The 25,889-nt window shown below is 36.7% G+C and overlaps 1 protein-coding gene across 6 annotated transcripts in view; it reads right to left on the bottom strand.

Moving 5' to 3' along the window:
• SMARCA4 (SWI/SNF related BAF chromatin remodeling complex subunit ATPase 4) overlaps window positions 1–25,889 on the bottom strand; it is a 112,077-nt gene that overhangs the window by 73,117 nt on the left and 13,071 nt on the right. For 5 of the 6 annotated variants that reach the window (XM_074203418.1, XM_074203420.1, XM_074203421.1 and 2 more), the window contains exons 2-5: window positions 24,354–24,611; window positions 6,195–6,327; window positions 5,330–5,734; window positions 4,013–4,111 (exon numbers count right to left, since the gene is read on the bottom strand). In XM_074203418.1, coding sequence (XP_074059519.1) covers window positions 4,013–4,111; window positions 5,330–5,734; window positions 6,195–6,327; window positions 24,354–24,575 — 859 coding nt within the window. In that variant the 5' untranslated portion in view covers window positions 24,576–24,611. Of the gene's footprint in view, window positions 1–4,012; window positions 4,112–5,329; window positions 5,735–6,194; window positions 6,328–19,457; window positions 19,611–24,353; window positions 24,612–25,889 lie in introns of those variants that run through there. The other variant, XM_074203424.1, reaches the window with a different exon arrangement.

Here is a 25,889-nt window from a genome sequence, read left to right as displayed (position 1 = left end):
GGGTATGCTCATTTTTGTTGCCCTTTAGGCATAATTCCAAATTGCTCTCCAGAAAGGTTGGATGAGTTCACAGCACCACCAACAAGTTATTAGTGTCCCCGATTTCCCACATCCCTTCCAATGTTGATCATTGTCCTTTCTGGTCATATTGGCCAGTCTGAGAGGTGTGAGGTGGTACCTCAGTGAAGCTTTAATTTGCATTTCTCTAATAAGTAATGATTTAGAGCAATTTTTCATAGTATGGCTAGCTTTAATTTCCTCTTCTGTAAATTGCCTTTGCATATCCTTTGACTATTTGTCAATTGGGGAATGGCTAGTCTTTTTAAAAATTTGACTCAGTTCTCTGTATATTTTAGAAATGAGTCCTTTTTCAGAAATACTAGTTGTAAAAATTGTTTCCTAATTAACTACATTTCTTTTGATCTTGGTTAGTGTTTTTTTTTCTGTGCAATAAGTTTTTTAATTTAATGTAATGAAAATCGTCTAGTTTGTTTTTAATAATGTTCTCCATCTCTTCCTTGGTCATAAACTGCTTTCCATTCCATAGATCTGAAAGGTAAACTATTCCTTGATCTTCAAATTTGCTTATAATAATGTTTTATGTCTAAATCTTGTATTCATTTTGATCTTATCTTGGTATAGATTATGAGGTGTTGGTCTAATCTAAGTTTCTTCCATACTTCCAATTTCCCCAACAGTTTTTATTGAAGAGAGAGAGTTTTTAGACAGTTTTGAGGACAGTCTCTCTCTTCCTTTCTCTATTACTGTAAAGAACAACACCATCTTCTCAGGCCCTCAAACTCACAACCTGGGAATCCTTCTGGATTCCTCATTCTCTCATTGCCACATCTAAACTGTTTCCAAGACCTGTGCAACATCTCTTGAATATCCTTTTAATACTGCCCCCCCATGAGTCTCCATTCAGCAAGTGATTTACCTGAAACACAAATTTGATCACCATCCTACTAACTGCAGCAGCTCCCAAATGTCCTTCATAATCTATCCCTTCCCTCCATATACAGTGTTCTCACCCTTTATACCCCACCACATACTCTTCCTAGACCTCCTACACCATCACCCTGCACTCTCTCCGGCTATCCCCCAAGCCTGGAATGATTTTCCTTCTCAATTTCTTCTACTTTCTTTGGCTTCCTTTGAGTCTCAAATAAAAAAAATACCATCTTTTACAGGAAGCCTTCCCTAACTCCTCTTAATTCCAGAGCCTCCTCTGTTAAGCATCTACTACCTAAAGGTTCTCTGTACATATCTATAGCTCTTTTTGTATTCCCAGTGCTTAGCAACTGCATGGTACTCAATAGGTACTTAATCAAGGCTTACTAATTGACTGGCTTCCTGATTAAATAGACATCATCAAGGATGATTGTTTGCAAGCTTTTCTTTCTTTCAGGCCTAGTTCTGGCCCCCAAGACCAAGCAGCAGTAGGAATCTGCTCTTTCTTCCAGATGACTGCCCTTGAAGGACTCATTCTGTCTCTCAGGCTAACCCTCATCAGTTATTTAAACAGACCTTTAACCTACATGATTCCCAGGTCCTTTCCTGCCAGGCTATTCTCTTTTGCTTTGATGGACTTGAGATTGCCTCTGTCCTTCCTAAACTGTGATGCTCAGATCCAATGACAATAACTATCTAAGAGACAGGGAGGAGTAGGGATTTACAAGGATGTACAATCTATGGAAAGGCTTCAAATACAAATAGAATATTAAATATGGGCAACTTCAACAGGCCCTTTTGGCTGAAACACAGAATATATGAAGAAAAATAACATGTAATTGGTCTAGAAATGGATTGGAGCCAGATTGAGAAGCACTTTTTTGAGTACCAACCATAGGGATTTACATTCATGTTGAAGGATACAGTAAACCAATGATCTTCTCAACAAGGAAAATTATAAAATTAGACTTAAGCCTTGAGAATATCACTATGGTTGCTACAGTGGGCAATGCCCATCAGGCGCATTTATAAAGTTTGGTATAAAGATAGTGAACCTCAAAGGAGCAAGGGAGGATAGTAGCAAACTGATCCAGGCCAGAAATAAAGGGAGTCAATGTTCAGAAGCAGGACAGGGTTTGTAAGATGCTCCTTTATTTCCAGTCTTAGTGAGATGGAGAAATTCATATTTTAAAAGAAACTGAGGCCTTGAGAGGTTCAGGCCACAAATTAAATGTTTGAGGCAGGGCCTAAATTCAGATCTTCTTGACTCCAAGTGCAGCTTTATCTAATAAGCTATGCAGCACATCACTGTCCCCAAATGTGAATCTTTAGAGTAGAGATCACTCCTGCCCCTTGATAGCTCTTTAATACAGTTCAGAACAGCATTAGTTCTTTCGACTAGCAATATTTTACAAAGTCCTAAGGCAAACTTTCATGACAAGTCCTAAAAACCTGAGAGATTTCTCTCACTTTCTAACCTTCTGAGATATTTTATTCTGCCATTCATCACCATTTTTCCACTCCCCCCACTTCCTTTATTCCACAAATTTGAAACAAGGAACTTTAGTCATTTTTTTTCAAGTTATTGATAAAAACATTGTCTAGAACAACAGATCTAAAGACAGATCTATCCCTCAAACTCTTTCCGGGTTGAAACTGGTCCATTTGAACCATTGTTGTTTTCACTGAATTGTTTTCAGTTATGTCTTAACTCTCTGTGATCACATCTGTCTTCTTGGCTAAGATCCTGATTTCTTCACAAAGATCCATTTCTTTCTCCAGCTCATTTTATAGATGAGGAAACTAAAGCAAACAGGGTTAAGCGAATAGCCCAAAGTCACACAAAGCCTGTGTGACTGAGTGATTGAGGCCAGATTTAAGCTAGGTCCTCCTCATTCCAGGTACAGCACTCTATCCATTGTGCCACCGAGCTGCCCTATTGACTCATAACTATTTTTTTAAATCTGGTTATCCAACTAGTTCCTAATTTAACTATACTTCCATGTAATTCACAGACTCTTTCCCATGATGATGATAAAATAATTGTCAAAATCAAATATTCCAGGTCTACAAAATTTTATTTTGATGCTAAAATTATTTGATTTTTTTTAAGTCATGCTATTTCTACTTTCTTGTCATGAACTGACAAAGACAAAATAGTGGCTTCTTAGAAGTTTATTATCACAGAATTTCAGTTGTCAAGTCCTTGTGAAGGTATGACACAGAACATGGAATTGTACAGGATTTGTCTACAAATGACACTCATCTCAAAGTAGGACAAAAGAAGTCTATTCTCATGCAGTTTATGGTATAAGCAGCAGCTGCAATTATATAACAAAGTTCTTTCAAAGCCCTCTTGCAATTTATTCTATTGCTCACAATCTCTACCCAGATATAATCACATACTTTCCCATGCAGCCCAACAAACTACTGTCCTTTCTATCAATTACAAGGCAGATAGGCCCAAACAGTGACTATTATTAGTAAAAAAGGAATTCTTTTTTCCAAGTAATTCCCTAGAAAGATGAAGGATTTTCTTTGAGTTGCTTCCTGACCCTATTTACCTTCACAGGTTCAGAGTCACCATAATCATTTTTGTTTCATGATCCCCTTAGGAAGTTTGGTGAAGTCTATGTAACCCTTCTCAGAAATGTTTCTAAATATATAAAATAAAATGCATAGGATCACAATGGAAATCAATTATCTGAAAAAAACAAAATTTACAAACACTAGGTTAAGAACTCTTGTTCGAGAAGGAAATCTTACAATATCCTTCACAGGATAATGTCTCCTTTCCTAAGTTGCAAGGAAGAGGATTTTTGGAGAATCCAAGGGATCAGAAACTTACAATGGTTTAAAAAAAACATGAAGTAAACATAGTCTTTTAGAAACTGCAAAGGCTTAATTAAGTATTGGAGAAACTAGCAACAAAAAAAATTTCAACTGAGGCTGTTTTCATTCTTACCACTATTTTTCTATCAAGTCTGCATATCTCCATTATACTTATTCTTGAAGTAAAAATGATAACAAAGTCACTGTCAAATGAAGAATATAACATTACCTTCAGGCCAGGGCTTTGGGGGTCCACCAGGAGGCTGTCCAGGCATTCCTGGGGGAACTCCTGAGGGTCCAGGAGGGGGCATGTTTGGCCCTCCCATACCTGTGAGTAGTGGGAAGCAAAGAGAATTTATTCCAAAAATCTGTGTTGGGTTGTAGATGACAGCTTGAATTCATTCAACTTTTCTGGAGAACAATTTGGAATTATGCCCAAAGGGCAATAAAAATGTGCATAATCTTTGATCCAGCAATACCACTACTGGATCTATATCCTGAAGAGATCAAGAAAAGGGTAAAAACATCACTTGTTCAAAAATATTCATAGCAGCTCTCTGTGTGGCATAGATTTGGAATCGAGTGCCTATCAATTAGAGAATGGCTGAACAAATTGTGGGATATGTACATTATGGAACACTATTGTTCTATTAGAAACCAGGAGGGATGGTAATTCAGAGAAGCCTGGAAGGATTTACATGAACTGATGCTGAACCAGAAGAGCATTGTACACCCTAACAGCAACATAAGGTTGATGATCAATCTTGATGGACTTGCTAATTTCATCAGTGCAACAATCAGGAACAATTCTAGAGTATCTGCGATGGAGAATACCATCTGTATCCAAAGAAAGAATTGTAGAGTTTAAACAAAAACCAAAGTCTATTATGTTTTAATTTTTTAAAAAAAAGTTATTCTATAATTTTTTTATCTCTTATATTTTTTTCCTTAAGGATATTAATTTCTCTCTCAAGACATTCAATTTTGATCAATGTATAGCATGGAAACAATACAAGGGCTATCAGACTGCCTTCTGTGGAGGGTTGGGGAGGGGAGTGAGATTAGGGGGAAAATTGTAAAATTCAAAAAAAAAAATGTTTAAGTGGAGGATAGCTTTGTTTTCAAATGTCTATGTAATAAATATAGTGGAAGAGAGGGCTATATAAGATAAGTAAATGAGCACTCTTTAATGAAGTCCACTGTAGGGCTCTATTAAAAAACTTGGGGCTTGGGGCAGCTAGGTGGCATAGTGGATAAAGCACCAGCCCTGGAGTCAGGAGTACCTGGGTTCAAATCTGGTCTCAGACACTTAATAATTACCTAGCTGTGTGGCCTTGGGCAAGCCACTTAACCCCGTTTGCCTTGCAAAAAAACCTAAAAAACAAAAACAAAAAAAACTTGGGGCTAGGTGTGAATGGATGATTAAACAAACAGTGCTATGCAGACAGAAACCTTTTTGTTTATTAACACTACCACTACCCCCACCTTGGTGGGCTATTCTAGGTTGTGTTCCAGAAAACTGAAGCAATAAGCAGTGAACACTTACCATGAGGTCTGTTATAATTTGGAGGTGCGGGTCCTGGACCAGGCCCAGGTCCAGGTCCTGGTCCTTGTCCTGGTCCTGTCCCAGATACAGAGGGTGGAGGTAGTGTTGGCATTTGCTGCTGCATTCCTGGCATTGGTCGTTTTCCCTGCACTGCCATCTGCAGGTGATCTGGTAAAGGCTGCCCTCTGGCCAGCATTTTATAAGCCATAATTTGAGCTCTGAGCTGATGAAGCTGGTTTTGATTAAAAGGCGTTGGGCCACGGTTTTGTTGTCCTAATGCTTGTGGGTCACTACCATCTAATGGTACTCCACCAGGACCAGATGACATCTGTGGAGCTGAAGATGGGCCATTAGCTGGAACAGGACTTGAGGCATGCTCAGAGCCACCCAGAGGAGAGGGATAACCTATGAAAAAACAAAATGGTCACTCAACATATTTTTCATGATTTTTTAAAAAAAATATATTTTTTTTCTAAAACCCTTAAAAGTATAGTTCCTATATTGAAAGTGATGGATGATAATTAGCCAGCTTTGATAACTGCTCCAAGACCTTTAAAACTCTAAGTATAAGGATGATATCAGAGAGGATTTTTATTAAATAATATGACAAAGTTCATTTTACAGGCTGACAATTAGTAATGTTTTAATGAGGAGACACCAACTCTATTCTTCAAAACAATTTTATCTTTTATTCATGTGACAATTATGACTATTAAAACTTACATCCAGAAGGAAAATGAGAAAATGAAAAATCTCTTTCATATCAAAGCATTCAGAGAGATCTCACTATAGGGTGCATACAGCTTTACTTCTGTAAATATATAAATAGTGATGGGGAAAAGGCTGAGGAAAAGAAAAATAGTACCTTGAGAATGCTGATCCATTGGACTTGGAGGAGGCCCCATCCCTGTGTGTCCCCCAGACCTCATTCCCATCCCTTTCATCTGGTTATATCGAGGATCATCCGACATTCCCTTCTCATGCATGGAATCCATTGGCTATAATTTTAAAAAGCAACAAAGCAGCATCTATGTCATACAACTCACTTGTTATGAAATTGAAACATTATTACCAAGCCACACTTCTAAAAGGGCATGATATAAAAAATGGTGCATGCAAAACTATAAGTCCCATTCAAAAAAGACAATACCTATTTGAAAAATATACTATGCCTAATGGGGTTAAAAAATACAAAGGAATAGCTGTTGAACACCAAATATGTGGCATAGACAATAAAGGCTAGCTGAGAAAAAAAAATTACTTAGAACTAAGGTAATCAGTGAAAATTTAAGAGAGAAAATGGGAGCTGATATAGGTCTTAAAGGCAGAAACTAGAAAAGGTATTCCTTCCCAGTAGGGAAAATAGCATGAGGAAGTAGAAAGGGCTATAAGGGACAAGACTGAAGGAGAATAACAAAGACCAAGTGCAAACATTTAATGATGTGTGGCTGCAAACAAGTCAAATTCTCAGAGCCTCACATTTCCTAAATATAAAATGGGAATAACATCTGCACTTCCCATCTTAAAGAATTATGAGGAATATGTTTTGTAAAAACCTTTAAAGTCCTCTCTAATGTGACTGAATGTTTTGGTTTTTTTGTCCTTTATTTCCCAAGATGATCATGACATCAGGGAGGTGATGCCATGACAAGCACATGAACTGGAATTGAGTGAGGGGATGCTGTGCTAAGTCACCAGTCTCACTCTCTTCTCCAGAGCCACTGGGTCCAGTGACCAGATATGAATCAGGACAATTGGATATGACCTTGGATGCAAGACAATCAGGGTTAAATGACTTGCCTGAGGTCCACACAGCTAGTAAATGTCTGAGGTTGGATTCAAACTCTCATCCTCCTGACTTCAAAGCCAGCACTCTATCCATTGCACCATCTAGACAGCTAAAGTACAAATTATGATGGGCACCAATGTCAGGTTGAGAAATTACTCCATTGGTATGTGGAATTATGGAAGGTTTCTTGGGGAAAAGGAAAAGAGAGCAATGGAATGGATTAAGGACAACATCTACAAAGTAAGATATGAGAAGATAATATGGCAGAGCTATACTTACGAAGTTTTGGAGGGTAAGAATGGAAGCAGTAAAACTATACAGTTATTTCAAGAACATAAAGTATAATAAGAGCATCAATTGGGATGGTAGAGTTGGTAAAAGAAGGCATAGCTTCAATAAATATGAAGGCAAAAGAAAGATAAATACAATTAGAATTAAATTAAAATGGAGGACAAGGAAGAAAATAGTTTAGCCCAGACTGTAAAACTAGATACTACAAAGGACAGGAGATAAGACCAAAAAAAGCATCAAAGACACTTGTAATTTTTTGAAAAAATGATGAGGACAAAAATGATATAGACTTGGGTGTCTATAATGCAAAAAATAAAGATAATCCAAGTGAGCTGGAGATTACAGAATTCATAGTTACAATAAGGTAACACATTACGATGATAATAAAGGAAGGAGAGGAAGTTTTGATTATACACCAAGATTATATTCATAAATGCTAGATTGAGAAATTACAATGGTGCCATTGTAAATGTCAAATGTTGATAATTCTTGGGAGACAGTGACTTTGACATTAGTGACATGATGTATGAGAGAAATGCTAAGCAGAGTCTGAAATTTAAAAAATTTATAAAAGGACAAGAAAGATTCCCCAGTCTTATGGAAGTAGCACTTTTTGTGGTAGCAAAAAACTTGAAACAGAGTAAATGTCCATCAACTAGGAATGATTAAACAAAATGTGGTATGTGGATCTAACTACTTGAACGTAACAATAATTCAGAAAAGCACAGATAACTATATGAATGCATACAAATTAAAGTAAGCTGGACCAGGAAAATAATATACATTTACTACAATAGAAATGAAAAGAGGGAGGAAAAAAAGTATGAAATGAATGTTGCATAACAATGACTACACTTAGCTTGAAGAGATGAAAAACTTCACCTCCCTCCTAACCAGTATGTGAAACATTTCATATAATAACAGACCCAGATAATAGGTTGCTTACTTTTGTTTTTTTTTAAAAGCCTTTTATACTTCGATACACACAAAGGCTTGAGAAAGGATATATTCAAAAATGAATGTGATGGGGAAAAAAACATTCATCTTAAAGCAAGAAGTTGTTCCAAAAGTACTAAAAGCTTTTTAGCTAAGTCTTATACTTACTGTTTTTGTCTGTCTAGCAATGTTGAGATGAGAGGAAGCTTAAGTTTTGGCTAAGGAGCCCTCTATTTTGATGAAAACAGAGAGATGATGGGCAATGCAGAGAAGATGGAACTACTCAACCTTTATCTTGTTTCTTTAACCTGACTTGGAAAATTATTTTTTGTAGCACCAAAAGAACTTACAAAAAAATTCTGAATACACTGATGGTTACATTACTTCTTCTGAGGAACTGTGGAAAATGGACAAGATGGAGATGGCATTATAAATACTATCCTGATTTACAGAAAGGTAAGGAATAGTGATTTCTGAGAAAGTGGACCAAACAGGAGAGGTGTTGTATGTCTAGCAAGACAGGTCAGGGAGGTGGTAGCAAGTGAATAGAGTACCAGGACTGGAGTCAAGAGGACCTGAGGTCAAATCTAAGCTCAGCCACGTACAAACTGTGTGAACCCTGGGCAAATCACTTAGTAACCCTGTTGCCACAGTTTCCTCCTCTGTAAAAACAAGCTGAAGGAAATCTTTGCCAAGAACACCCAACAGAATCACAAAAAATTGCATGTGACTAATTAGTAAGTAAATACACATTTCTGATACAATGGTAGAATAGATCACTAAAAGGATGATTGTATATATTTAAAAAGGAAATAAGCATGCCAAGAACACCCAAATGGAATCACAAAAAGTTGGATATGACTAATTAGTAAGTAAATACACATTTCTGATACAATGGTAGAATAGATCACTAAAAGGATGATTGTGTATATTTAAAAAGGAAATAAGCAATCACTACAAGTTAGCATGGTTTCATTAAGAATAAGCTATCAGATTAACCTCATTTCCTTTTATGACAAGTTAAAACTAGTAAAGGTTGTCAGAATTTCAGAGAAATATTTTTTAAAGTCTCTCACAACATCCTTGGATATTAAATATTAGATAAACAAAGAATGGTTTGAATAATTGTCTAGATTCACAATATACTAATGCTCTGATGACGAGAGAGAGAGAGAGAGAGAGAGAGAGAGAGAGAGAGAGAGAGATATAATGCAAGAATTCTATCCTTGGCATAGGGTTGTATTCCAATTTTATCAACAATCTGGATGAAGAACTAGAAGACATGCTTATGCCATCTGTTGATAACATGCAAAAGAGAAAGTAAGTTAAATACATGACAAAAGAAGAATGCATAAAGCTAAAATAATGGGCCATATTTAAAGGATGAAATTAAATAGGGATAAAATATAAAGTTCTATACTTAAAGAGTGGTGAGATTTTTTCTTTAAACTGACTGATTCATGTGAAAACTATCTAGGAAGTCTGGTGAACATTAAGTCTGATGTCAGTTGTGCAATGCTACAATCAAAAGAACAGAAAAGAGACCTAAAGTTACATTTATACAAGAAAATGACTGAATGAAGGTGATATTCCATCATTCTGTCCTGCTACTGAAGTACTGTGTCTAATACCATCAAAGCTTTTGGAAGAGACAAGTTTAGACCAGAACAGAGGAAGATTATAAAGGAATAGAAACCATGCCATATGAGAAAGAACTAGAAATGTTTACCTTGGAGAAAAATCATCAAGGAGGGGAGGAGGGGAGATATTTATAACAGCAGCCTTTAAATATCAGAAGAGCTATAATGTGAAAAGAGGGATTAGTTATCTTCAGTTTGTAAATGGAGAACAGATTAGAAACAATGAGTGGGTGGATAATAAGATAGGATATAGCTCAACATAAGGGGGAAAAAAGTCTAATTCAGCTATCCAAATAAAAGGGGGAAGGCAGGGGAGGGGATCATAGGACATAATTTCCCCTCATCATGTAGTCCTACTAAGAGGCAGGATAATAAAATATCAGGGATGTTGTAAAGGTCAAATGTGAGTCTGTATAATTACAGGACACAGACCTTATTGGTCATCTAGTCCAATTCTCCCATTTTATAAATGAGGAAACTAAATTAAGTGCTTTGACAAAAATCACTGAGGCATTTAGTGTCGGGCAGGATTTGAACCCAGGTCCCTTGACTTCAGAGACAATGCTCTTTCCATTTTATAAATCAGAAGTTATCTCAGGTACAACTCTAGAGACTACAATTCTCAGTGTTTTACAGCTTCTATAATCATGTAAGGGCTTTCTTCTTACAGATAAAAAAATCAGAGTTAAAATATAGATTCTCCTTTGAAAGATACTGTGCGAAGTCATGGAACACCCCACATAATGATCAATTGAATGAAATAGGAATGTTTTTAGCCAAAAGATACTTGACTTTAAAAACCTGGACTGTCACATGTGGAAGGAAAATTAAATTTATCCTATCTGGTTCCAAAGAATAAAATTAAGGGAGATTCCGTGAAGAGAAGCAGATTGAGTTTAACTGTGAGGCCTCTTAAAACAAAAGTGGGAAGGGCTGGGCCAGGAGATAATGGGGCCAGTGACCCCATTTTGAGGTTTTCAAGTGGAACAATACTTGTCAGGAATATTACACACAAAAAATCCTGTTCAATGGAATTAAAAATCCCTTTAAAGACCTTTTCAGCTGTGAAAATCTGATTCTTCCTTACTTGCGCATGGAAGTCTAAGACCTTAAAGATCTGGATCTCAAAGATACTTAAATGCCAAAATGATTAGATTCTGAAAAATTGGGACATTCAGGCAAAAAGGCATAAATAATGCCTTAAGCATTGCGCACCCTCAAACATCAAGTCTAATAAAGAGCCAAGACCATGTTCCAAGTGTGGGAGATCTTTTGCATATATTTCTACTGCTCCCCCCCTCAAGCCTGTGATTCAAAGTTGTTTCTGTCCAAATCTACCTTTCCCAAACACAGATAAGCTAAACCAGAAGCATCAAACATATGGCCCATAAGATCAAAATAATTACTATTTGATTTTTAACATTTTTGATAAGTTAAAAAAAATCAATATACAAACATGTGGCTTTCTAAATCAGCATGTGGCCCATAGGGAGTATAAACATCTTAGTGCCTATTTCCATCAGAGCTTGGTATTATTACACATACACCCTTAAAGCTTTCTCTTGCTGCTAACCTTAATTAGCACAATGAAGCACTTGACTACCTAGAAGATGATTCTGACCACCAAAGATCCATATACCACTTTTTAAAAGCACCATGTCCTAATAAAAAAAAAAAAACTAGGGCTCCATTTTTCATCTTTGACAGCCTTCAGGAATGCTCAAGGGGACAAGTGGATTATTTAAAAAAACCACAGAGGAGTTCTGACACCATAGCTGATAGAGAGGTCATGGCTAAGCTTAACTCTTCTTTATCTCTAAAGACCAAGAAATGGGCCAAAGAAAGCAAAAAATAAGTTGAGAATTAAAAATTCCTCCCAAGAAATGCCTTGAGGGCAGCCAGGTAGCACAGTGGATGGAGAACAAGCTCTGGAGTCAGGAGGATCTGAGTTAAAATCTTTAAAAGAAAATAAACAGAAAAAAAGAAATGGGGGCAGCTAGGTGGCGCAATGGATAAAGCACCAGCCCTGGAGTCAGGAGTACCTGGGTTCAAATCCGGTCTCAGACACTTAATAATTACCTGGCTGTGTGGCCTTGGGTAAGCCACAGGTCATACAGCTAAGTGTTTGAGGTTGGACTCCAGGGCTGGTGCTCTATCCACTGTCACCTAGCTGCTCCATCCAAGTTCTATTATTAATAATGCCTTTTCACTTTATATTGCTTCATACTTTTTTCATATTCTTTTGGTTCCCTAACAGACGGCATTAAATTCCTATCTAACCTTTTCAATGCTAGTTGTTAATTCTGTCACATTATTGAATACACAGGACCAAACAAGTATTCTGAGACCTTCTCTTCCTCTGATCTTCACTCATCCTTTCTGTAGAACTGCTGTTCTTACCACAATACCCCCCCTTCATTCTTTACCAGTGAGTTCAATTACCTGACTCTCCATCTTATCCTGACCTCATCTTTGGAGATCTCCATAAATCTGTTGACAAATACTCAAAAAAGTACAGAACTAGAAGTGAGCTCAAAGACTCTAATCTAGTCCAGTTTATTATCTAAATACAAATTCTCTCATAGATACCTGACAAGTTGTTACCTAGATTCTGTCTGACAACCAGAAACCTTCCTCCAGTCCAATTTCACTTTAGAACTAATTCTTAAAAATTTAAACCTAAATCTGCTTCTCTCCCAATGTCTAGAATAACTATCAAGGAAGGGAATGTGTTAGAAAAGAGTGTATTTATGATGACTTTTCCTGACAAACCCATCCTTGCTCTTGGGGATCAGTCTTCCTTTATACTTTTGTTAACCATCCCTTTGCCAGAAAGCAAAATCAAGCTCATTATCCCAAAGTTTACAGATTCTATTCTCTTTTGCTGAAATTTAGGGTTTCATTATCCTTTTCCCATCTAGCAGTAACTCTCCTGTTCTCCAATATCTTTCAGAGATTACTGACATTTGACGCACCATTACGTATACTTGGTTCTTTCAGGACATTGAGATTAGTGGCCTGAAATCATCCAGGGAGGCAAAGTGTTTTCTTACTATGTATGTATCCCAGAAGAAACTTTTTATTAACCAGTTTTGTTCTATCCTTTCTATTTCAAAAACTTTTTCTCTTCAACAGAGAATATAGATGCAAATTAGCAGTTGGGCAGCTGCAACTTCTTTCAGTACTAACATGGATCCATCCACCTGGGTAATGGTCCTATCCAATCTCTGAATTACCTCTTTTCCAATATATATTTTAAAGACTCTTCATCATTCTTAGTTTTTCTTACTAGCATGAGCTCATTCTGAGCTTTAACACCCATACATTCTTCTTAAATGACCAAGCTCACGTCATGCATTTGAATTCATCTTCTATTCGTCCATTACCTGCCCATGTCTCTGTACAGATCTATGATTTGGATATTCTCCCAAAAGATGCAGACTACTTAAAAAAAAAAAAAAAAAGATGCAGACTTAGGGGCGGCTAGGTGGCGTAGTGGATAAAGCACCGGCCTTGGAGTCAGGAGTACCTGGGTTCAAATCCAGTCTCAGACACTTAATAATTACCTAGCTGTGTGGACTTGGGCAAGCCACTTAACCCCATTTGCCTTGCAAAAACCTAAGGAAAAAAAAGATGCAGACTATAACTGTTTGAATGTCCAAGTCCTTCCATAAATTTGTCACAGGGAGTCCATCCAATATGCCAGAAGTCCTTCTCAATTTCTCTTGACATTGTGAGGCACAAAGGGAACACTAAGGTTGTCCATCTGTAATGCCTCACCTTTATCATGTAAAATTTCTTCTGGTCATTGGCATCACTGAACCTGGTTCTATGAAATTCCTCATTGGTTAGAAACTATAGTCTGTTCACACCAACCATCTTGAGTCATACTGCTCAATGCAGTATTCATTTTCAATCCCTCAGAGTCTAGAGAGTTCATTTTATATCTCAAGTCATATACCACTACCAATAGACATCATAGACAATTAAAATAAGTGTTTAAAGATGGATTTGGGGAGCTTTACACCTTACTAAAAGTAATCCAGACTGCTCTCCTCTTCCTATTTAATTGTAATTCACCCATCTGTAGTTTTTGGCCTAGGTATATAATCTGATGAACTAATTCTATAGGCAATCCATCTAACTGCATGTTATAATCTATGCAGCATACATTGTGCAGACAGTGGGACCAAAATTTTTTTCCAGGAGACACTGAAATATTTTGGGGTTTGATGCAACTATCACAATGACATTTGCAAATAAAAATATCTGAAAGATATCACAAACTATAGGAAATCCCTTCTCAACTTCAAGCTGTTTGAGCTAGATTTCCCCCATCACAGTGGTGAACACTGTGGCCATCATACATCTCCCTATATTATGGCTCATGTGATATTTTTTCTTACAAAAAAAATTTTAATATTCATTTTTATAAATTGAGTTCCAAATTCCTCCTCCACATTAAGACAGTAATCGATTTAATATAGATTATACATGTGCAGTCATGAACATATAAGTCATGTTGTGAAAGAAAACATAAAAGTTCCTTTCCCATAAAACAAAGAAAAATTTTTTAAAGTATGCTTTGATTTGCATTCAGACTCCATCAGTTCTTTCTCTGCAAGGGACAGCATTTTTCATCAGAAGTCCTTAGGAATTATTTTGGATCATCATATTGCTGAGAAGAGCTAAGTAGGTCATCATACAATGTTGCTGCTTCTGTATACACTGTTCTGCTCACTTCACTCTACATCAATTCATGTAAGCTTTTCCAAGTTTTCTAAAATCATCCTGCTCATCATTTCTTATAATACAATTAATATTTCATTACAATCATATAGTACAAGTTATTCAGCCATTTCCCAGTGAATGGGCATTTCCTTTAGTTTCAATTCTTTGCCACCATACAAAGAGCTGCTATAAATAATTTTGCACTACTAGATCCTTGCCCTCTCCTTTTAAAAATCTCTTGGAGGGGGTGGCTAGGTGGCTCCATGGATAGAGCACCGGCCCTGGAGTCAGGAGTACCTGAGTTCAAATCTGGCCTCAGACACTTAATAATTACCTAGCTGTGTGGCCCTGGGCAAGCCACTTAAACCCACTTGCCTTGCAAAAACTAACAAAAAAAAAATCTCTTGGGGACACAGGCCGAGCAATGATATTGGTGGATAAAGGCCCCCACTCCACCAATAGTGTACAAATTTTTCCCACATCCCCTCCAACATTTATCATTTTCCTTTTGTTATATTAGTCAATCTGATAAGTCTGAAATTTGTTTGAATCTTCATTTCTTTAATCAACAGGAATTTAGAGCATTTTTCAAATAACTATAGATAGCTTTGATTTCTTCTTCTGAAAACTACCTGTTCATATCCTTTGATCATTTATCAATTGGAGAATGATTCATATTCTTATATTTGACTCAATTCTGTATATATGAGAAATGAGGTATTTAGCAGAAACACTAGCTATAAATATTTTCCCCCAGCTTTCAGTTTTGCTTCAAATATTGATTGCATGGGTTTTGCTTGTTCAAAACCTTTTTAATTTAATAATCAAAATAAACCATTTTATATGCCATAATCTTTTTTCTATGTAGGGAAACTATGGAAGTAGATAGGCCAATAGACTTAGAATTAAGTAAACTCTGTTTAAGGATTCAAATTCTAGGGCCAGCTAGGTGGTGGAGTGGATAAAGCACTGGCCCTGGAGTCAGGAGTACCTGGGTTCAAATCTGGCCTCAGACACTTAATAATTACCTAGCTGTGTGGCCTTGGGCAAGCCACTTAACCCTGTTTGCCTTGCAAAAACCTAAAAAAAAAAAAACCCAACATGGAAAGAAACCTTAATGTCTCATCATTACCTTTCGCTTGCCCAGTTCTAATTTATGGGGAATTAGTTTCTTCAGTGACCTCTTGCACCTCCTTTATCATTTGGTCAATTCTCCTTTATAAAGGAGTTTTCCCCTTCAGTAAATTTCTGTACCTCTTTTTCCATTTGGCCAATTTGATTCTTGTGCTTCTTTTACCATTTAATCTATTCTGTTTTTTAAGGGGTTTTTTTGCTACATTTTAAGTTCTAAACTGCCTCCTTCTCTCCCCACCCCACACTAAAGCTCACCACTTAACAGATATATATGTATACTTGTTCACATATATGTCTATGTAAAATACTATACTATACATATTCTACCTTATCTTTCTCTAGAGGTGGATAGCACCTGGAGGTGCTTGATCTGAATATTTAGAATACTCAGAATAACTTAGCTGTTCAGTTACTCTTCAAACAACATTGCTGTTACTGTATAAAATGTTCTCTTGGTTCCCCTCATTTCACTCCATTATTTCAGCAAGTCTTTTTAGGTTTTTCTAAAATCAATCAGCTTATCATTTCTTACAACACAATAGTATTCCATCACAATCATAACCTGTTTAGCTATTCCCCAAATGACATGTATTCCCTCAATTTCTAGTTCTCTGCCACCACAAAGAGAGCTGCTATAAAAATTTTAGAAAATATAGGTTCTTTTCCTTTATCCCTGATCACCTTGGGAAACAAAGGGAACACACAATTTTATAATTCTTTGGGCATAACTGCTTTCCAAAACAGTTGAATGAGTTCACAGTACCACTGACAATGTAATAATAACCCCAATTTTTCCACATAACCCCCCCTCAACATTTGTCATTTTCCTTTTCTTTCATTTTAGCCATCTATTAAGTTGAAATCATATTTCAAAAGTTACTTTTCAATGATCAGGTTCTCTTCTCTCATTTTTTCAGTCTATTTTTTTGCTTAATGTTAAAATTAGGCCCTGCTTCCAGGATGAAAGGGACATTGCTCCAAGCTTCATGTTTTTTGTTTAGCTCTTTTTCAGAGCTAGTTCTCTGGGAATCTATAAGTTTTCATTTCTTCCAAGATGTGTTAGCTCTGATGTGCAAGTGCTCCTCCTCACTCTGGGACTCCAACCCAGATCCATAAATGGACATGAGAGTCCTGCACCCACAGTGTCAGCAAATGGACCTCTGTAATTTCTTTCTGATCAGTTATCTGAGTTTACTATCTGTGAGCTGAGAGCTCCAAAAGCCACGTTGTTGATTCAGTTGCCCCCAAGACCTGCAGCTGACTTGCCAATGTGCCACTCTCATCCCAATACAAGAGACCTTTCCTGCCAACATTCTAAGTTGTCTTGGGTTGGAAAACTATTTCACCCTGTTCTACTGGTGCAGAATTTGATTTGAGGCATTATTTTAAAGTTACTTGGAAGGGAATTTGTGAGCTCTCAGCTGAGTTTCACTCGATTCTATCGATGCAATCTCATCTGATATTTATGATTAGAAAATCACTGAACAGGACTATTTTTCCTATTGTTTTATCTTCTAAGGGTTCAGGAATTACCTTGATAACATATAAATGGGAGAAACCTTGTTGGAAAAGAGCCTTTAAGGTGCTATTCTACTCTAACAAAACTATTTTTAAAAAAAAATCCAGTATGTTGAATACTACCAAATTTTTCAAATTTGCAAAATATTAAAGATATAGGACCATTAGAGAATATCACTTGCAAAACTTGAGTAGTTTCTTAGTAATGCCCTGTGACTTGAATTCATGTGGAGATGAATCTCTAAGATTTAGTATTCATGGCAAAGTAGACATATATGTAGGTAATTTCTGAATACTGCCTGAGATAACATTTAAAGTGCTCTTGCTCTCTCTCTCTCTCTCTCTCTCTCTCTCTCTCTCTCTCTCTAGAATGGTAACGGTAGTAGAACTGTGGTGGTGGTAATAGAACTGGTACTAGTAATAGTCATTTGATCTTTTCGGTCTCCATTAGTCCTCAAGTGCTCTCCATACCATGTTTCTCCATTTTGATTTCTACCTTTCCTCACAGGAATATATTTTAATAATTCTATTCTACCTCCCTTTTCATCTACTCCATCATTTCCATTTCTTTCAAACAAGGCTTTTTCAAAGATATATCTGACTTATGGATCTCAGTGTCATCTAAGAGGTCATATTTACCTCCTTCAATTACAATGCCTAGTTCACAGTCTTTCAGTTCCAATGTCTATATCTGTAAAATGGGGATGATAATAATAATAGCATGCATCTCACAGGGTTACCATGAGGATCAAATGAGATAAAACCAGAATATTTTGCAAATCTTCTCATCATATAAATGTCAGCTATCATTATTACTATCATCATCATCATCATCAAATACGGTAGATAAATGTAGGCAATTTTCTCCCTCCCCTAACCCTTGTATTTCAAAAAGTCTTATATTTCCAAGATGCTAGGTAAATATATTCACAGAATACCAAAATTTCATATTTGGAAGAGTCCTTGGAAGTCAATCAACTGTAAAAAGATCCCAATTCTACTGTAACTGACAAATATACATCTGACCCTTGCTTAAAGACCTCAAGTGAGGGAAATTAACTTTTTCCTGAGCAACTTTTTCTGCTTCTGATCTAGCCATTAGCACGTCTTTTATAATAACATCACACCTACACCTGCCTCAGAAACTTCTACTCATTGGCCCTACCATTACCCACTTCATAGTTGTATATTCTCTTTTGACAGAACTGACTGACTGATTAAATTCTTTCATTCAGGTTTCTGAGTAAAAGCCAGTTCTTCTACTTGCCCAAACTACCTTTATTGGACCCTTGAATTCAATCCCTCCAGATTCTTCCCAGAAGCTTCTCATTCTCCCCCCACCCCCGCCAATACACACACACACATATATCTCAATATATCCCTGTATCTGTGACCTTTTTTTCCATAGGGCCTATCAATGTACTTAAGTCAATCCCACCCTAGAAAAACTCTCATTTAACCCTTCAAGCTACTATCTTTTATTTTCTCCTTTCTTTCACTGACAGAATCCTAGAAAGAGAAATTTATATTTACTGCATCCATTTTCCTTCCCACTCTTTTCTCTTCCCCTTGCTATCTAGCTTTCAACTCAATTGTCACTCTACTAAATATTCCCTCTTCACAATTACCAATGAGCTTTTAACTGCTAGATCTAATGGTGTTTCCTTAATTTTTACTATTCTTTACTTGATCCTCCTAAATCCTCTTTCCGCTTCTTGAATACTTTCTTAGTTTTTATGTCAATGTTCTCCTCTGATTCTCCTACATTTAATTATTCCTCATTAAATCTCCCCTGTTAGATCATTATCCACCTCCCTAATCATTTCCCTCAGGCCTGTCCTGGACTCTCTTCTCTTGGTGAGATCATATTTCCTCCCTATTCCCTCTCACGAATTCCACTCCTTGAATTTAACTTCTTGCTGGACATTTTCTCCTGAACATCCCACAGACATTTTAAATTCAACATGTCCAAAATAGAACTAATTATCTTTTCCCCCATCCCTATCCCACCCCCAAACCTGTCGCTTATCCAAACTTCCCTATGTCTGTTGAGGATACCACCATTCTCCCAGTCACCCAGGTTTGTAACCTTGGAGTCATCCTTGAGAGGCAGCATGGCGTTGTGGAGAGAGCGCTGGACTTGGAGTCAGGAAGACATGGGTTCGAATCCCGTCTCAGACACTTACTAGCTGTGTGACCCTGGACAAGTCACTTAACCTCTCTCAGCCTCAGTTTCCTCAATCTGTAAAATGGAGATAATAATACCTGTAGCACTTACCTCACAGAACTGATGTGAGGATCAAATGAGATAATGTATATAAAATCTTTTGCATACCTTAAAAACTATATAAATTTCAGTTAATTATTATTCCCTCTCCCTCACCCCCATATTCAATCAGTTGTCAATCTTATTGAGGCTACTTCTTTTGTCACTTCCTTTATCTGTCCTCTTTCACTCTACTCAAAGTCTTCAGACTAGTTGAAGCCTCATTACTTTTAGTCTGGACTACTATTAACAGCCTCTTAATTGGATTTTTTGCTTCTAGTCTCTTTTCTAATCCTTCCTGAAAGGTTTCCAAAATAATACTCCTAGGATACATATCTAAACCCTTGTGCAAAAACCTATAGTGGCTCCCTAACACAAATGCAAATGCCCCAAACTAGCATTTAACTCTGCTTCACTTGGTTTTTCTAGCACAATTGGACATATGACCTTCTCCTGAACTCAACATTCACATTCTCATTCTTTCTCTCTCTCCTCTATTCATTCAGATAGGCCTAGAACATACTCCATTCTTAAAACCAATCTCTGGTACCACCTCCTCTATGAAGACTTCTTTATCCACAGAACTGTTCATGATCCCTCAATTTACCTTGGATTACAATTATTTTTGTACATGCTGTAGCATTCCTCAGTAACACAAGCTATTTGAAGGCAGGGTTTGTTTCAATGTGAAACAAAATCAAAGTATATAGAATAGGGACTGATATCTATTAAACTGGATTAAAATGATTATGCTGCCAGTCATCATACCATCTGGCATTATTTATTTACATGTGCACTCTCATGGGTGTGATAACAGCAAAACATAAAAATAGCCAATAGTGTTGTAACTATCTTTTCCCTTCCTTTTGTGTAGAAGTCAATCCTTGAGTTTTTAATGCTTTCCAAATTAGTGTTAGGAATGAAGACTACTGGCACAATTGCACTCATTTTGCCTTTAGTTTGTACAAAAAAGTCACAGATAAAGTTTTTTGACTTTTGTGCTTCTTTAGAAGCAACTTCAAACTTACCTTTTAAGAATGCAGAATGTACAACAATAAACATCATCTCTTATGAGTACCCACAGTTTAGTAGCCTCTCCTTGGGAAATGACTCATGGAGATATTCCTTAATACTGAACATACATATATGAAAAATCTGCAACATACAAGGGACTTTCCAGGATACAAAAGCACAAAAATTACAGTCCCTTGCCCTTAAAAAAAAATTGTAATCTGAGTCAGGAGACAAATAAATGAAAATTGAAACCATTAAATAACAATAAAAGATAAAACAAAAGATGTCACACAAAGCACTATGTGATTAATTGCTCAATTAACCACTGTACACATAGAAAGGACTACAAGTTCAGAGAAGGTAGACTCACCATGGGAAAGCAAGATCTAAGTAGGACTCCAGTTGGACCTTGAGAGATGGAAAAGATTGGAGAAGTAAAGAGAAAGGGAGAGGAAATGGTATGAATAAAGATTCAGAGAAAACTTAAGGAATGCTCAAAGGGAAAGAAGTGAGCCAATTTAGCTTGTAGAAATTCGGGTCTTAGAAAATTGATCCCAGGAAGCAAGGTTGGGTTAGAATAAAGAAGACAGAGAACACAAGTTGAATGCTCTGAACTAGACTGGAGGCAACAGGAAGCTATTTATGGACTATGAACTTGGGAATGATACACTGATTCAAGAAATGATTCTGCAAGTAAATGTCCTTCAATTGGGGAAAGGCTTAGCAAACTGCGGTATTTGTATGTCATGGAACACTATTGTTCTATCAGAAACCAGGAGGGACAGGAATTCAGGGAAGCCTGGAGGGATTTGCATGAACTGATGCTGAGTGAGATGAGCAGAGCCAGCAAAACACTGTACACCCTAACAGCAACATGGGGACGATGATCAACCTTGATGGACTCGCTCATTTCATCAGTGCAACAACCAGGGACAATTTGGGGCTGTCTGTGATGGAGAATACCATCTGTATCCAGAGAAAGAACTATGGAGTCTGAACAAAGTCCAAGGACTATTTCCTTTAATTTTGGGGGGAAAAATTGATATCTTATTATCTGATCTTGTTATCTCTTATACTTTATGCTTCTTCCTTAAGGATATGATTTCTCTCTCATCACACTCAATTTGGATCAATGTACAACATGGAAACAATGTAAAGACTGACAAATTGCTTTCTGGGGGGGATGGGGGAGGGAAGTAAGATTAAGGGAAAAATTGTAAAACTCAAAATAAATAAAATCTTTAATAAAAAAAGTGAACATTATCCGAAAAAAAAAAAAAAGAAATGATTCGGAAGGTCTTAAATAGATGGACTGCTGTGAAGAAAGGCTAGAAGTAGGCCAGTTAGAAACCTATTGTATACACCCTAACAGCAACATGGGAGTGATGTTCAACCTTGAAGGACTTGCTCATTCCATCAGTGCAACAATCGGGAACAATTTGGGGCTGTCTGCAAAGGAGAGTGCCATCTGCATCCAGATAAGGAGCTGTGGAGTTTGAACAAAGTACAAGGACTATTCCCTTTAATTTGGGGGAAAAAAAAAAGATACCTTATTGTCTGATCTTGTTACCTCTGAGAATTCTGTTCTCTTTAAGGATATGATTTCTCTCTCATCTCACCCAAATTGGATCGAGGTAAAACATGGAAACAAAGTAAAGACTGATGGAGTGCTATCTGTGGGGTGGGGGTGGGGGAGGGAAGCAAGATTGGGGGGAAATTGTAAAACTCAAATAATATCTTTAATAAAAATAAAAAAGAAAGTGAAAAAAAGAAACCTATTGTAGTAGTCAAAGTGGGAAGGTTGGTAGTAGTAAAAATAGAACAAAAGGAAGGGATAAAAGAGTCGAGGAAAAAAGAATAAGCCATGGTGACTAAATAGGTGGGTTTAGAGGAGTCAAAGGTTTGCAACTTAGTGATTTAAAAAATAGAGATTGGAAGAAAAATCAATTTGGGGAGAAAATGATGAACATGGTTTTAAATAAGCTAAATTTAAGTAATAATATCAAACAGAAATGTACGGTCTGGATGTGGGGCTAGAACCTGAGAAAAAAGAAAATGAAAGTTATGCCCAAGGTACCATCAATTAAAACCCAGGTAGTGATACAAGCTATTGAAGTCATTATTTCTAGATGGTTACCAACTGCAGTGAGAGAGGAGGCAACAAGTAAGAGGGACAGAAAAGAAAATATTGGGAAGAAAAGATATAGATAAGATTTTTCCTGAGGAAGTTAAGGTATTAAGAATGGAAGAGGGAAGAAAAAAGGTGTAGCTAGAGAAAAAAGTAGCTACAGTGCAAGATTGACTGAAATGTAATTAAATGACTTCAGAGTAGTGAAAGGAAGAAGAGAAAGAGGAGTATTCTAAAAGGGGAGAATAAAGAAAGTTAACAGAAAAAAGCCAGGGTCAGTCAACTAGTTCTCTATCTCTATGTGACCATGTAGATTAAGGAGAGATTAGATGTCTGCAGAGCCTAGAGAAAGTGTGAAAGAGAAGTAAAAACAAAAAGGCAAAAATGCAACCAACCATTTGTATTTATAGCTGAAGAGCTGTTAAATATTTCTAACTTAAGAATTGCTTTAGTTTTCAAAGAATCATAGTGACACATTAGTAAAATATCCCCCAAAAGCTATTCAATAAGAACCCTTCCAGATAGTTCATCCATATAGCTGGGAATGACAAACTTAAAATGATTTTCTTTAGATAGGCAGTGAAAAGTATGACTCTTTCTTATTTAAAGAAAAATAAATATAACAAGAAATGGTCCCAAGGAAAGGAAGACATGCTGGAAATGAGCAGATGTCATTTCTAGAAGCAAATTTTTCATGAATCATAACAAAAGAGTTAAGCAAAGTTTTTCATATCTGTTTTATTAAGGAACCTCTACAGCTCTTCAGTACTTGCTCTGAGGCACCAACTACCTTTTTATTTGATTACCTCATTAGTCCCTGGAAAGAGATTCACCTTTCAATTTTTCTGCTTTTTATCAGTACTGTGTCAATCACTGTACATTGTTTCTACTTCAAACAAGAAAATCAACCAAATCAGACCCTAAACCAGTTTATCACCAAGAGTAATATCATTTTACTTGTGTATAATGCCTTAGTTAAGGTATTTCATCTCATCTCATTTGATCTTCATAACTACGAGGTAAGCCAAATTGCATTTTCCCCATTTTATGGACGAGAAATTGAGGAACAAAGGGTTAGGAAAATTGGCCAAAGTTACAGAACAGGTCAGTGGCAGAGCCAAGACTGACAACAGCAGCAAGGTCTCTCATCCAGGGCCTCTTTTCCCCAAAATGTATGTCACACATGGATCAGTCATGTTCTAGATCATATTCTATTATGATATACCACCACTGTTTCTCTATAAACTAACATTATTTTTTCCATATTCAATACTATTATACCTATTTTCTCCAAAAAGAGGAAAATAATTTTTCCAAATCAAAATAATCCTAATGGTATTTACAAGGGACAATGAATAAAAGAATGCCTTTTCCCCTAAATTTTTAAGTAATCATAATTGCCAATTTGAAATCACTATTGATAGAGATGCAAAGCAAATTCAAAAGAACTTTTAAAGACACGACTCATCTTTTCTTTACATATGAGGGGAAAATGGGATTATTCTATTAAAGGAAAATGACCTTATAGAAATGAATCTTGCAATAGGAAAAAAATTCCATTACACACAACTAGTTACCTTATGCATTTGATGCATATTATCTTGAGGATAGCCTCCAGGACCCTGAGGAGGTATGGGATGTCCTGCTGAAGGTGGTCCAGGGCTAGGGCCCATCATGCTGTGTGCAGAACCAGGTGAAGGTCCAGGACTAGGGCCCAGCATAGCACCAGGGGATGGGCCAGGTCCAGGAGAGGGTCCTGGCCGAGGTGTTCCTCCCAGGGGTGGGTCTGGAGTAGACATCTTCAAAGGAGTTGCTCAAAAGTCTCCTACTGCCTACTGCAGGGGGAAAAAAGCCTGGAGTTAGTTGGTGAACACAGCTATTCAAGCTTTAATTCAAGAAAAATACAGGGTTTTACCATAAAGTACCAGTATTGAACATTAACCAATAGGGCTTGTGAGTTTCATAGTCTTAAGTGAAAACTAAAGATTATTAAATATAATATCAAAAAGAATGATTCTATGTCTAATGGACACTTTATCAATATGATATAAAGTAAAATTTGCATTAGCTGGAACCCTCAATTAACCAGAATGGGTTTAAAAAAGAGACTCCATTTTAAGGAAAAGATAGCAAATTTTTCAAGAAATGTTTATAGTAAAGACTCTTCAAACCTCTTATTCAGTACTGATGCTAAGAGAAGAATTGGGTTTATGATTTCGCTGGTATAAGGAAGGACAACCTCTAACCATGTAATTTTTGGGACAGATTACTTAAAACAAAGGTGGGAGGGAAATTACTAAAAATTCACCAAATAAAAACATCCAATTCTTCAAGTATTTTAGTTAAACATGGCATATATCTTTATTAGGAAAAGCAGAGGGGAAAAGGTTCTCATATCTTGAAGGTCTGGGAAGTAGTTTTAAAAGTTCAAACTACCTAAACTACTGTATAAGAGAAGTCATAATGTAATCATTGTGATTTTAAAAAATATATTGTTTTGATGGCATAGTTTAAGTGATGGGAATCAAATTATAGAGTAATTTAGGCTAAGTGGTCCTAATTGCCATAAACATTAAAAATGTAAAGACAGTCTATGCCCTTCAACTGTCCCCACTTATTCTGACCCTGTAAAGAATCATAATTTCTTGCCAGGACAAAGTCATTGCAAGCATGCCAACACCCATTTTTGAGATTCCCCTAATTTCAGATTTGGACTCTCATCCAATTTATGTTCCTAATTAGAAAACTCCCCATCCAAATCTAGTATGAATAAATGACCCCCCCAAATTTCCCCACTACAACTGAGTCTTTATTTTTTTTCAAGAAAATTCATCTTTAGGGGCGGCTAGGTGGCGCAGTGGATAAAGCACTGGCCCTGGAGTCAGGAGTACCTGGGTTCAAATCCAGTCTCAGACACTTAATAATTCCCTAGTTGTGTGGCCTTGGGCAAGCTACTTAACCCCATTTGCCTTGCAAAAAAAAAAGAAAAAGAAAAAAGAAAATTCATCTTTAAAGTACAAAAACTCCCTAATTCAGATCCCATTCTGAGCATACCCTCCCATCAATATTTTGCTATTGTATTTATCCCCTTATATGAGTGAATCTGTCCTTCA

The sequence above is a fragment of the Macrotis lagotis genome, chromosome X (assembly GCF_037893015.1).
Source record: "Macrotis lagotis isolate mMagLag1 chromosome X, bilby.v1.9.chrom.fasta, whole genome shotgun sequence".
NCBI lineage: Eukaryota > Metazoa > Chordata > Mammalia > Peramelemorphia > Peramelidae > Macrotis > Macrotis lagotis.
The sequence above is the reverse complement of the archived record's forward strand: the minus strand, read 5'-3'. Positions and strand labels throughout refer to the sequence as shown.